The 12,995-nt window shown below is 39.1% G+C and overlaps 1 protein-coding gene across 3 annotated transcripts in view; it reads right to left on the reverse strand.

The window, feature by feature from the left end:
- alk (ALK receptor tyrosine kinase) overlaps positions 1-12,995 on the reverse strand; it is a 369,356-nt gene that overhangs the window by 194,837 nt on the left and 161,524 nt on the right. The window contains exon 1 of one of the 3 annotated variants that reach the window (XM_067614867.1): positions 1-152. The exons of 1 other annotated variant lie outside the window; for it this stretch is intronic. In XM_067614867.1, coding sequence (XP_067470968.1) covers positions 1-70 — 70 coding nt within the window. In that variant the 5' untranslated portion in view covers positions 71-152. Of the gene's footprint in view, positions 153-12,995 lie in introns of those variants that run through there. One more of the 3 variants, XM_067614870.1, reaches the window with a different exon arrangement.

Below are 12,995 nucleotides of genomic sequence, written 5' to 3' on the forward strand. Positions count from 1 at the left end.
CGTGACGTCGCCCGTTGGTTTCTGAGAAGCGGTTTTGAAGCTCAAAGTGAGCTGCTCCGGCCGTCGCCATCTTGGCAGTGCGTGACGCTGCCTAACTCCCAGCCAATCAAAAATGGGCAAAGAGGCGGGCCGAATGGCTGAAACAAGCTACCTAGCGGCTGGCGGACCTGTCACTCAAAGCAGCCATGTCTTTCATTATGCATTACTTTACGGCTTAATAAAATTTAAACGGGTGAGTTATAAAAAAAATTCACCCCCTGTACAGTTGTCATGAAAGGGGAAATTAGCTATACAGACCAAAACCGTTTTTTGTACCAGGCTGTAAATGTTTATTTCTGCGGTAAAGTTGGGCATTTTAACATGGGGGTCTGTGGGGAATGAGTCGCCTTTGGAGCCAGCCTCAAGTGGCCATTCAAGGAACTGTAGTTTTTGGCACTTCCGCATTGGCCTCATTTTACAGCCCCAGAGATTGCCGCTTGGCTGAAAACACACTGTTAAATGGCACTTCCGCGTTGGCTTAATTTTGACCGTTACTAATCACTGTTAAAATAATTCTGTTTTATGGTTTGTCGATGCTGTGGTTAAGGGAATTAGGGAAAGCTCATTGTTTTGGTTAAAATTATCACTTGAAATGTGGTTAGTACTTCCTTAGAATTAGGCAACCTTCATCACCAGGCAACAGTAAACACCATGATAATTACGGTTTTTAAAAACCGTCCAGATTAGCGGCTGGAAACATGACACTCATGGTTGGACATGGGAAGCAATAGTCCACCTTTTGCCATCTATCTATCTAGCCCATGGATGTATTATAAGAGCTCTTGTTTTATATCCATGGTCCTGTCATCCATCCGCTTCTTCCTAGTAAGACAATATGTCACCTTATATTGACGTCATCTGAACTGCGTTACTTCCCCGGGTCGTAATTTCTATAGCCGCTAGATGGCGTAAACCTAACTATAGGTCATTTTTGCCGGCTGTATTTCAGACATATACTGTTGTTTTCTTTGGGAGGACGGGCTCACATGGAAACGTGGAATACATGTCAACATGAAAAATGACATGTACTGAGAAGGCTTTTGCAAAAAACAAACAAACAAAAAAAACAAAACAAGATAGTTTGAAAAATCAGTGCAGTGAAACTTAGAAAATGTGATGGAGTTAATTTAGAGTTTCAATCACTGGAGTAAGAAATATATAATGGCTGCTCCCAGGAAGTCAATGCAGGTCTATGGTGGTGTTCTCTGTGTTACCTTTTTTCTTATAAAAAATTTGACTCTTAGTAAGGTGAAATAGTAGCCTGATAAGGAGACTGAATTGCCATTCCATATTGATTTCCTCAGCAAACAAAGAGAACACCATCTGAATCACTGAAAAGAAATTGGTGGATAGCAAATTAGAGGTCTGGAAGCCAGCCAGTAGAATAGCCCTGAAACAACATGTATTATCCACAATAACTGAAAGCAGTGATGTTCTTTAACGGCAGATTAACCAACTAGGTAAGAAAACATTCCAGAAAAAACTGCAAAAAAACTCTACTAGGCACTTCTACCATGCTTAAGGTGAAAGAGACTGACTGGCCTGATGCCTGATATTTCATAAAATGCTTATCAGATCAATATAGTGGACAAGCTATAGTCTTAGGTATCACAACTATGAAAACTTACTTTTTCAGCATTAGCTGGATTGCCACACTGACTTGTTGGAAACTTTCCCATATTGTGTCCATCTCTAAGAAATCAGAAGTTATTTCACGTATTGATTAACCAGCAAGAGCACTCACTTCTTCTGTATATTTTTTATTTTTAAATATTACTTCAGCCTATAAAACCCTAATCCCACTCTTCTTACTGTAAAGCCTGCACTATCTTAGTTTTAACAGTGCTGTTGTTCTTTGGATAAGAGACTTTCTAATAGGCCATAGAGTGTGTACCAATGTCACCCAGGCCTGCTGTGTATGATTTTTTACAATCATAGTTTATACATTAATAAACTATGATTGTAAAGTCTGTACTAGTGTGCAGGCAACTTGTTTGGGGCTGGCCTTCTGTATAAGGAAAATGCTGCTGACAATTGTAAATATCTGGAAACAATGTCAAATGGCTTCTCTGAGTTTATCTGTTCTATACAGTGCTATAAACAAGGTTTGATGGCTCCATGTGAAGTGCTTACTTTTAATAAAACAGAATATATAGGAGCTTCAGCTGTAAATACACTGGCAAGGAAAATAAACCAATAAATGGCAGTAAAACTGTACCTACACCAGAAATTGAAAAGTTATATGATGCTACTGTAGTCTGCCCTCTTAAGCCCTACACATGTGTTATGTGCATTAGCAGTTTCACTCTCATTTTAGCATAATGTTTTGTTTTTATTGTATTTTATATTGTCTTTGCAAGCTGTCATCTATGCTAACTCTGATAATAACTAAAAGCAAATTTTACCATTCATTACCAACTGTCTTAACCAGTTGTTTGTGAAAATGACAAGCCACTTTTATACTTTATGTGAAGTGTAGTGAAGTTTCTCTTATATTCTATATCATCATCTACCTTGGATATCTCTCTCCATTAAAAGAAGAAGAAATCTCCTTAACCTCCTTCAATATTTCTATCTACAGTATTTAACATACAGTTTATTATGAGACTTAGAACACAGTTGGAACAAGTTATTAGTGGCTTGAGATGTAGGACTGAATGCTTAAAAGGAGCTTTACCTAATGAGGTGGCATCAAGGCAGCATTAGGTTGCACTTAAATTACATGGCTGTCCACTTGAGGAGGCAGCTGCCTTTAGAGGATTCATCGCAGCGGTTGTTCCCAACCACTTAGTGCCAGTGAGGGTAATGGTTTTCCATGCTTAAAACTTGTCATTTGGTAAAAAACATTGATTTCTGTAGCTTGTCGCCATTGGGGACCTTGAGGGCTGATGAGATGTGGAGAAATTGAGAAGTTCAAGGTTGCACTGAAAGCTCATTTCCTTTCCTTCAATAAATGTCTATGCAGCCATAGTGGAGAGATGCAGAGTGTTCAGCTGTACCATAACTGGATCATTTAAAGTTGCACTGTAATGAGATCAGCACAGTTCAGATTCAAAGATGTAAACATTTTAGATAGTTTGCTTGCAGATAGGAATTCAAGACATCAATAACTGATATTTATAGGTCTTTTAATAACTGAACTGATATAGAGGCCAAAGAGGATCTTCATGATTTGATTCTTGTTGGTTGTTTCATATTTTTAATCAAAAATGTTATGTTTTTCTGCCAAAGATGAACAATTTACAAAAAATTCTTGAAATTGAAGGTGTATGTGTGAGTATGAAGGGTATGTTTGAAAATAATTACAAAAACCTCCCTTACATACATACATTTGCATACTTTACAGATTCACAGACACAAGTTTCAGAGCTGTCTCCTTACATTTTGCAACCCTGGGTGGAAAATGATACGGATATCCATGCATGCCGAAACGCACTTGGCGCACTGACGAGCGAAGAACGTCTGTGTGCTGCCAAATAGGGGATGAGAGATATGATTCAACTGTGGTGGGCAGGATCTGAATCTGTGATCCAGTTTCTTCCACCTTCTACATGTGCAAAGTAACTAAGAACTGATGACTTGCCAAATGACTGGTGACACTGCTTTTACGGCCCATTCATTCACAATCACACCCTTGTTTTTGTTTTTTTTCCAAAACCATAATATCCTCTGAATATGTAATCAGATCATTTTTTAACATTACTAAGCATTCACCTTATGATTACACCAGTGCACATTTTAATCAAAGCAACTTGAGAAGCCATTTAGAGAAAGGTAGCATAAAAAACATTTCCCGCATGGTTTGAGGTTTCTCTCTCTTGTGTCTGTCAAAAGGTATCCTTGGTTTCCTCCTCGTGTTTTAGCAGAGCATTATTAATTAGGAGCAGGTTATAACAAACATTCACTCTGTTACAAAGTTTGTTTTACTATTTGATCTGTCCCTAGGCACACACTAATTACTGGACACACTGTTTGAAACTGACTCACAAGTGCTCACTGTGAATCTCAGGGGGAAGAATTTGTGCACTTAATGTTTGTTTCTTTTTTTAAAAACCTACTTGTGGCATGAAGACACCTTCTAAGTCTGCTGAAAATAACTCTAACAACGTCCATGATTTCTTGCTCTTCTTCTGTTGTATGTATGATAGGACTATCATGTGTAATAGGGTTTGTGTTTGAACTATCTGAATGATGGAGATGATTCAGTGGCCCACATAGTTTCCATAATTAAGTAAGTATACATAAATACATAATAATAAGCTGCACAGAACATAGTGTATCTGAAGGTGGATAATGTAAGGAGATAACTCAGGAACATACATCTATAAACTACTCCTGGAGTGATATTTATGTTTGATCTTGTCACTTTCTTGTTTCCATCAATAAATGGATTCTAGGGATGCAAATGTTAAGCAATTTCCTTAATTGATAGTCGGCCGCGTTAATAAATGATTTTTTGATTAATCATTACACGTTTAGACGTTTTTACATAATGAAGCCATTTTAACCACTGACGTGAACTATGTTTGATGCAAAATCAGAGTATATCAAGAATTAAGAGAACAGATTAAGTAAAGACAATGTTACTGGAATTATAAATTAAATAACACAAAATAATGATTTCCTGTAAAATTTCAGAGCTCCCGTCTGTTGCTGTTGAACGATTCGCCGACAAAATCCAATGTATTAAACACAGCAAACAGCTGCATTAGCTGTTTGCTTCATTAGATGACACACTAGATGACATCAATTAGATATCTAACTGAAAAAAATAAAAACATGTGACCCATTTTTCCTTAATTAAAACTGCTGCTACCTTCAACAGTAAATAACCCATGACGTTATTGAAACAATATAAAACAGGTTACCCTAACCTCCCCACTTTAGTCTTACTGGTTTAACATGAAATATTACTCATACCTTAACTACAAGATGGAACGAGTGTTAGTACAGCTGCTGGAAACAGCTGCTCAGCTGGAACAGATGTCCCGGGGACGCACAAATACTGTCACTCCAACTTTATCAGTCCAGGAAATCTTTAACATTTACTGCCACCGCTAAAATGCATTTATACTCAATGCAGGGGAGTGTCACTTATACGGTTCATCACTTTTGTGTTGATTTTGTTTGACCATCGTGTAATTAGAATCCTGTTTGTCCTGTGTTCTGCTGCCTGACACTCAGCACTCAGCCTGCGTGCTTCTGTTCAAGATGTTAGCTTAGCGTTAGCATGAGCATCAGATAGCTAGCTAAACCCGACAACCGCCACACAACAACTCAGGCTGAAAAAAAAGGATACACCATAAAGGCAAATTAAACACTTCACCATCATATAATTCCCAATGTGACACAACATATTTCCATATCTTAACACCTTCTTGAGCAAGGTCAAGTTTCAAGTCAATGCGTGAGACACTTATTAGCATCACTGTTTAAATAGTAAAAAGAGAACAGATTGTCTTTGTTACAGTACATGCCAGATGAGATTATGCATGCTCAGTGACTTTGACAGGTGTTTACAGATATTAACTACACAACAATCATTTTCAGAATTGCTGGAATAACAACTTTATGAATTGTGATTAATTCTAGCAGTCATAAGTGAGATGAGTTCTGTATTGCAGTGTCACTTGTTTGGGAAAATAAGAGCATTGCTTCATGTCAACATTATATAATCTAATATTTCTGCTTGTTCGACGTGAGTGTACTGAAATCGAAGCTCAATCAAATGAGTTGCAAGCTGCAGTCACAGAGATATTATTTAAACAAAGCTTTCATTTCTTTCTTCTCCAGTCTACACTCCATTAATTTTATGTCACCTCATCTGAATGTAATTCCATCAGTACTGTCACCCAACACATTATAAATGCTACAAGAGAACGATATTGATTATAATCACATCATCATTGTTTTCAGTGGATCTGTTACTCAAACCCTATTTTTTTCTAGGCCAGTTCTTTGATGGTAATTAAAGGCGATCTATGAATACTAATACCTCAGAGACAGTGGTCATTGGTTGCTCATTGATGCTCATGATAAGACAGCATAAAGCTAGAAATCATCATGGGGTTTGCAAATGCAATTCTACAGACATCATTTAAAGATTATAAATCTGTGAAGCTCAAAACGGGCAATTACTGCTCCCCACATGTCATTTCTTATTAAGAAAGACAATGATTATAAAGTTAATTAAAGCAGGAACCGCGCTAAAACGACCTGACCTCCATGAGAAGAAAAGAGGACAACATAACAAGAATGGCTTCTGATTCGCCTTCCTACTTTCAGCCCACATGGAAGATTAGGATCGATACTCTTTCTGTGAGCGATGCTATGTGCTGTATAGCCTGATGGATTATTCATGCGTGCTTTTAATTTCAGCAGCTCATCTTATACATGCAGTTGAGGTTGCATGTATAAGATGAGCTGCTAGCACCATAAACAAAGGGGAGGCTGCACTCCCCTTTGTGTATGCTGCTAGTTTTATTAACATAAGTTCAATTCAATATAAACAAAGGCAGCAGAAGACTGTAAACAAGGCCTGTAAATGATTGGCTGCATACAGTGAATCTGCTCCGTTGCTTTAAAGGGAATTAATTAATTGTAAAAATACTGTTAAATCTTAGCTCTGTTAGTAATTAAGCAGAACATTTCCCAGGTTGCCAGTGGTTCTGACTGTGTTAACAAGGGTGTGTGATTGGGTAATGAGCCCTTCACGACACCGCGACCCTGACCTCATTCATCAAACAGAGCAGAGATTGAGTGCTGTGTCGTGTTACGCAGCCGAAGGTCACTGAGATGCGAGCCTCTGTGGCCATCTTAATTTTGTGTATAAATGAACTATTCAATTCCCAGTAGTGGACTACCATGTGATTACATGTTTAAAAAAATGAGATGCTGGATCTGCGCAGGACTGCTTTTGACATCAAGTAAATTACATCTAACGATGTATGTTTCTTTGTGGATCCAGCGTAAAAACTATGCTGACAAATGTCCCCATGAAACCCTTTAACTCAGATGATGAATATGTTTATTTCCTGATTACAATGAGATTGTGTCTGGCTGAGCTTATTTATGTTTCCATTCTACCTCTATATGGCCTCGGTATTCCAGGCTAATGCGTTTTCTCTCAAGGGAGCTGGAGCTGTTCTGTCAAATAAATATAGATGAAAAGATGAGGGGCCAGTGATTTTTGACAAACAGGATCAATAAGAGGTGTGAAATGATGTGAAACACATGAAACACAAAGCTCTGATTTCATTGCTGGTGACACAAATTAATGAGGAAGTTCTTATTTCATTGCTTGTTTTTCTTTACCCAATATGTGATTTATTTAGTGACTACAAGCGAAAAGATCCATTAAGGTAGTGAAAGTTTGCTTTGTCAACATTTTATTTACACATTCATTTACTCAGCTGCATGTGACAGTTGCTGATTCTGGATCAGAGAGGATTAAAGTCAAATGCCAGGCTCCTCATCCTTTGTGAACTCACCCCTCCACCTTATCCTGAGCATCCTCTCTTAAAAACTACAAAGGCAGCATGTTGGCAGGGAGTCAAACAAAATGATTCACAACAGACACTCTAAGGCCTTACTGATACCCAACAAACTACTGACAAAACCAAAAAACATAAAAAGCCTTTGGCCTTACAGTATGTTCCGAATGCTTAAAACAGTTTGTGAGTTTCCCATCGCTCCAGTCGATTAACAAACCTGAACCACTGTCGTCATCAGCGCTGTTAATTTGGTCATTGAATGTCCATCTAAAACAGACCTCTTGCTTTGATTCACTACATTTTATAAATTGGTGAACAACTAAGAAATCATCTGTGGCATTAAAGTGAATTCAGCAGCATAGACAGCAATCATCAAGTACTGTATTATGAAAATTATGAGTTTGTTTGCAATTTATCTTGTTTGCATTCACGGCCGCACACCTTAAATTCAAGCTAAATTGAGCTATTAATTTATTTAATTTGGGCTTGTCTTCATTTCATCCCTGATACACTAAAAGTAGCTGTCAGACTTAATCTCCTGAGTGTGAAAATCCAATGTGTGAAAGTAATGCTGTAATATTAATGACACCTTAGTGTTTGAAGAATGTAAGTGAGAATTAGTGTTAAATGATTGTCTGTATTTTCTGTGGTACTAATGCAGCGCTATGTGAATATCTAAAGGCCATTTGATGTATTAAACTGTTGCTTACAGCCTAGAAACTGCATTTCCCAACTGCCCTGTATATATTATTAAAACAAGTTCAAAATGTACTTTTCTGTTTGTTTAAACCAGTTACACGTGCAAACAAATGCTCCTGGGAGCTTGATTTGAGCTATTCTACGCAACATGACAAAGCTGTGCAAATGGAACAATGTGTAAACTGGTAGGGGATGGAGGAGCTGAATGATGTGACTCCAGGAGGACGCCATATTTAAGCACCTGCACCACTGCTCTATCTTTTGTATCCCCCACCCCCTCCCCGCCTTTGCAAATGTGTTTTATTCCACTGCTGTGTCTCATTACACAAGAACAGCACTACCAGCTGAGTTAGGCAGATGTTCTATTGTAGAGCACGGCAACTCCTCAAGTGGCTAGCATCCATATGAGTGCCTGTGCTACAGCTGGCAGCCACAGCTGAACCAGGACAATCCATCTCGATGAGGAGAACAGGTCTGGAGTGAAAAAGATGGCATATGGGAAGACTTTTGCTAAACAGAATATGGCAATGGATTGCCCTGCTGCTATTCCCCAAGGGAAGACGGCACACTGTAGATAGGAGGCAGTGGAGAGATCAGGTCAGAGGGCTCTAACATTACTGACATCACTGACACACAGTGGCAACGAAGACAGTTTACCAGCACTGAAATGCAAATAAGGAAATTGGCTTACCCTGTAGCCTCAGCAGCTAAAGGCTGCTAATGGATGCAGGGAGGCAAGATCGGGAGGGGGGAGTACGGGGGCAGCTGGTGGCGAGTGTCCAGTCGGTCTGTGCTGGCTGTAGTGGTAGGTAGTAAGTGCCAGCGGACGGCAGATGCTGTAGGGACAGCTGAGATCTATCAGTGTAGCCGCAGCATGCTGTTGTGACCTGTCCTCTCCAAAACCGTTCTCTCAGTTTCTTCTGAAGCTGTCCTATATAACACAATGCAACCCCAATGCTCCAAATCTTTAAAAGCCCTATCAAGAAGTAAGAAGCATCAAACTCTCCTTACTTTGAATCTCTATTATCTCGGCTTGAAGACGTACAGTCTTAACAAGTATAGAAAGACAAGAAGCAAAGATGCTCTCACAGACATCATTTCCAGTTGGAGGATAATACAGTATAATAAAATATATAAAATATTGTACAAGTAAAATGTATCACATTTCTTCTTGTAAGTTCAATCAACTTTTTTTGGCAAACTCATGGTTGTTGTGGTAATCAAGATTTAATCTGTTTCACTGAACTGTGCCATTATTTATATGATATGGAGCATTCATAGTCATCTTTTTTTTACTACCCAGATGTGATCCTTCCTGCTCCAGCCACATCAAACTCAGCTCACTAATCACCATACAGAACAAACTCCTCTTCTGCTTCGCTATCGGGATGAGGGCTCCAAGCTGTCCTCGTGCAAAAAAATAACAGAAAATGTATTCTGCACTGTGCATGACGAGTTGATTGATTCAGAAAATGGCGGGGTGATCTGTTGCCTAACTGACACCAATTACAGTAAAGTCCACTGCAGACTGTCACAGCCACAGGCAGCTGAAGCAAGGTCCCTCGGATTCACAGTCAAGGATATGTTTCATAAACAGTTGGGTGACAGTTTGGTGCTGGTGGGACTTTGAATCATCGCTTACAGGATGATCTCCCACCCTACACGAGGCTGGAAAGGGGAGGGAAAAAAAAGCTGGAGCTGTCGCCTCAGAGTGATGTGAGCGAACTCTGAGAGCCTGATGTGACACGGATGCACACATGCGTGCCGCGGGGCTCACGCAGATGCTCATACCCAGGGCTGTAATATTGGTAAACTCACACTTGTCTTCTATGAGTCAGTTTTGACTCAGCCGTGCCAGATTCAGCCTGTACTGGACTTTTTTTCTCTGCATACTCTTAACAAACAGCTGTATATGAAAAGTAATGGTCTTCTACCTTCAATGTATTGATTTGTTAAACTCTATGCATCAGAGAAACGTTGACGGGTACGGTAGAACGCTCCAGAAAATCCTTCAATATTATATTTACATTTAGATAGATGTGTGCACTGTCTATTTTGGCCTGTGAAGCTGCTGTTGTTGATGACTGAAGACTACCGCCTGCTCACGCCACCGTCTCTGTATGTGTCTTCAGGTTTGCTCTCTCCTCTGATTTGAACAGTCCACTAAGAGTTTGCTTTGGCAGGTATGATTAACATATGATTGAAGTTGATGTGATGCTGATTAAAGCCGGTCCCAGAGATAATAATCCTTGTGAAAAAGCAGCAGGTAAACCTCAAATTGTAGTCATATTGTGTCCTACACCAAATGTACAAAATATGATTAATGGTAGCCTATTATAGCAGAATCCCAGTTTCACACACACTACACAGTTGGTAATACAGGAAGTTGCAGCTCTTTTAAGGATTTTTTGGTATTTTGTTAGAAGTAAATTTGATAAAATCCTGTAATAGAAGTTAGAAAGTTTGCTTTGGTGACTGCAGTTAAGTGGCTGTGATTGTATCTGTGACATATGGCTGCACCAGCGGTTGACAGTCAATAACAGCTTAGTGAACTGAGAGTGAATATCCAACATAATCGCATATCAGCCACCCACGTTGGTATGCCTATTCCTAGCATATATATGGCTTTTGGGTTTAGTTTTCTGCTGCCGGTGCATATGAAGCATATTAGAGGAAAACAATTCCCTGATGCTGTCAAGGATTTTTTAAAGTCTGGGTTGATACGGGAAGACGGTAAACTCTGATAATTGTAATTTGAATCCATGAAAGCATCCTATACGCTGCATTCCACACTGTAGTTACATATAGGAGACTGTTGTATTACAGTATCTCTCCCCCTCTCTCACTTTATGTTTGGCCTCGACAGTTGATTAAATATGTGAAATATCTTTTCATGTTTCTTACAGCTTCAGAGGGCAGAATGATTCTGTAACTTTAAATAAAGTGAACACATGAAAATTTTGTTCTTAATGTTTGGATTATTTGAAAAGATTCAAAGAGAAAACTGTTATCTCATTGTGCACTTTCTGCAAATTGAATGTGAATATCATTTTCTAACATAGGTGAGATACCCTGGAGCAAGTTTGAACTGTATATGTTACTTCGATGGCGACCAAGCTCTGTAAATATAAATACAGTGGTCCCTCAAGCACTGGGCCTGACGCCTCTGCAGCATAAGTCCCTACAGATGGCTGTGACCAACCACCCACTCCACGACCAGAGTCAGAAATGGACGCTGCGGATTTGAAGGCGGACATTCTCTCTTCACAGAGAAAGTACATCTCTGTTGTTATCAGGTTAAAGAATGCACTCACTGAAGACTTTAAACAGCACAGTGGCTATTTGCTCTGAAATGGATAATATGAAGGCCACTATGAGAGACATGGAAGAAGGTGTGTCAGCATGGTCAGGTGAGGTCACCAGGCTACAGGCAACAGTTGCTGAACTTAAAGTGGAGGTGGCTAAATTGAAGGAGAAGAATGAGGACATGGAAGGGAGGATGTGGAGATGCAATTTTCGTATCGTGGTTGTTGCAGAGGAACCCAGTTCGTGCTTCACTGCTTCAATTTCCAAACTTTGAATTTCTAAACTACTGAAGGAATTTTTGCATCTGGAGGAAGAAGTCCTGGTTGATCGCTCGCACAGAGGCCTCGCACCGAGAAAGTCTAATGGAAAACTTTGGGTTGTTGTCGGGAAACTTCACCACTACCAGGATTGTGTTGATGTACTACACTGAGCCCAAGAGCAAGGACCACTTTGATACAAGGGAGAGCGGACGGCAATCTTTCCAGACTACACCACGAGTGTTGCCAAAGCTTGACATCCACTATGGGATACTATTCCCAGTTCGACTCTGCATCTCATTCAATGGGGATAGTAATAAATTTCTGGACCAGGAGAAGGCAATGGCCTATGTGGAGAACACTATTCCAACAGCAGAGGCTGCAAAGTGATGTTAAATGGGCAGACTGGGTGGATACTTGGGATTAAATACAGGATACAATATACTGTATTTTGTATATTGTGAAAATCAGCAATAAAAAGACCTTGATCAAAAAACACAATTTTGAAGGACTACTTTCTTTTGTAAATATAAAAACTACATTATGGACATTCATTATAACTGAATGAATCAAAATAAAGTCCTCTTCAAAGACTGCTGCTTGGTGTAACCTTGATTCCTCCATTTGTTATTATCCATTTGTGTTGCAGTAGTTAAGTTTTGTCATGTGTTAAAACAGTATTAACGTTTTTTTTTACAGCATGACAAATAAGCACCCATTTTTTGCCAAATATTGAATATCTGTCCATACAGTGTTATCCTAGATTCAATTATGTTTGACTTTTTTCAGATTTGTTCGACAGTTGATTAGCTCTACATTTAAAAAAAACTCTAGCATCCTGTATGGCACTGTATATCCATAACAAATTATTTTGTTGACTGTAAATTCATATTTGCACTCTTCTTATGTATTATCATTACATACTTGAATATTTGATGACACTCTGTTGTCCAGTATACATACTATAGATGACAGTAGGTAAATGAAGGTATTTGTGCATGCTAGTAATCCATCCTCTCTTTCCACACTGACACTGTAGTTCATGTGTTAAACTTGAAACTGATCATATTCTTATTGATTTTCTTCCAGGTTTTTACTTTTACTTGACATTGCTATAACCAGCCACTGTAAATATGAATAAACAGTCGTGGGAATCTTTGGAATGTCGTGATTTGTTTGATTCTAATTCTTGGTGTCATGA

This window comes from Thunnus thynnus, chromosome 16, assembly GCF_963924715.1.
Source record: "Thunnus thynnus chromosome 16, fThuThy2.1, whole genome shotgun sequence".
NCBI lineage: Eukaryota > Metazoa > Chordata > Actinopteri > Scombriformes > Scombridae > Thunnus > Thunnus thynnus.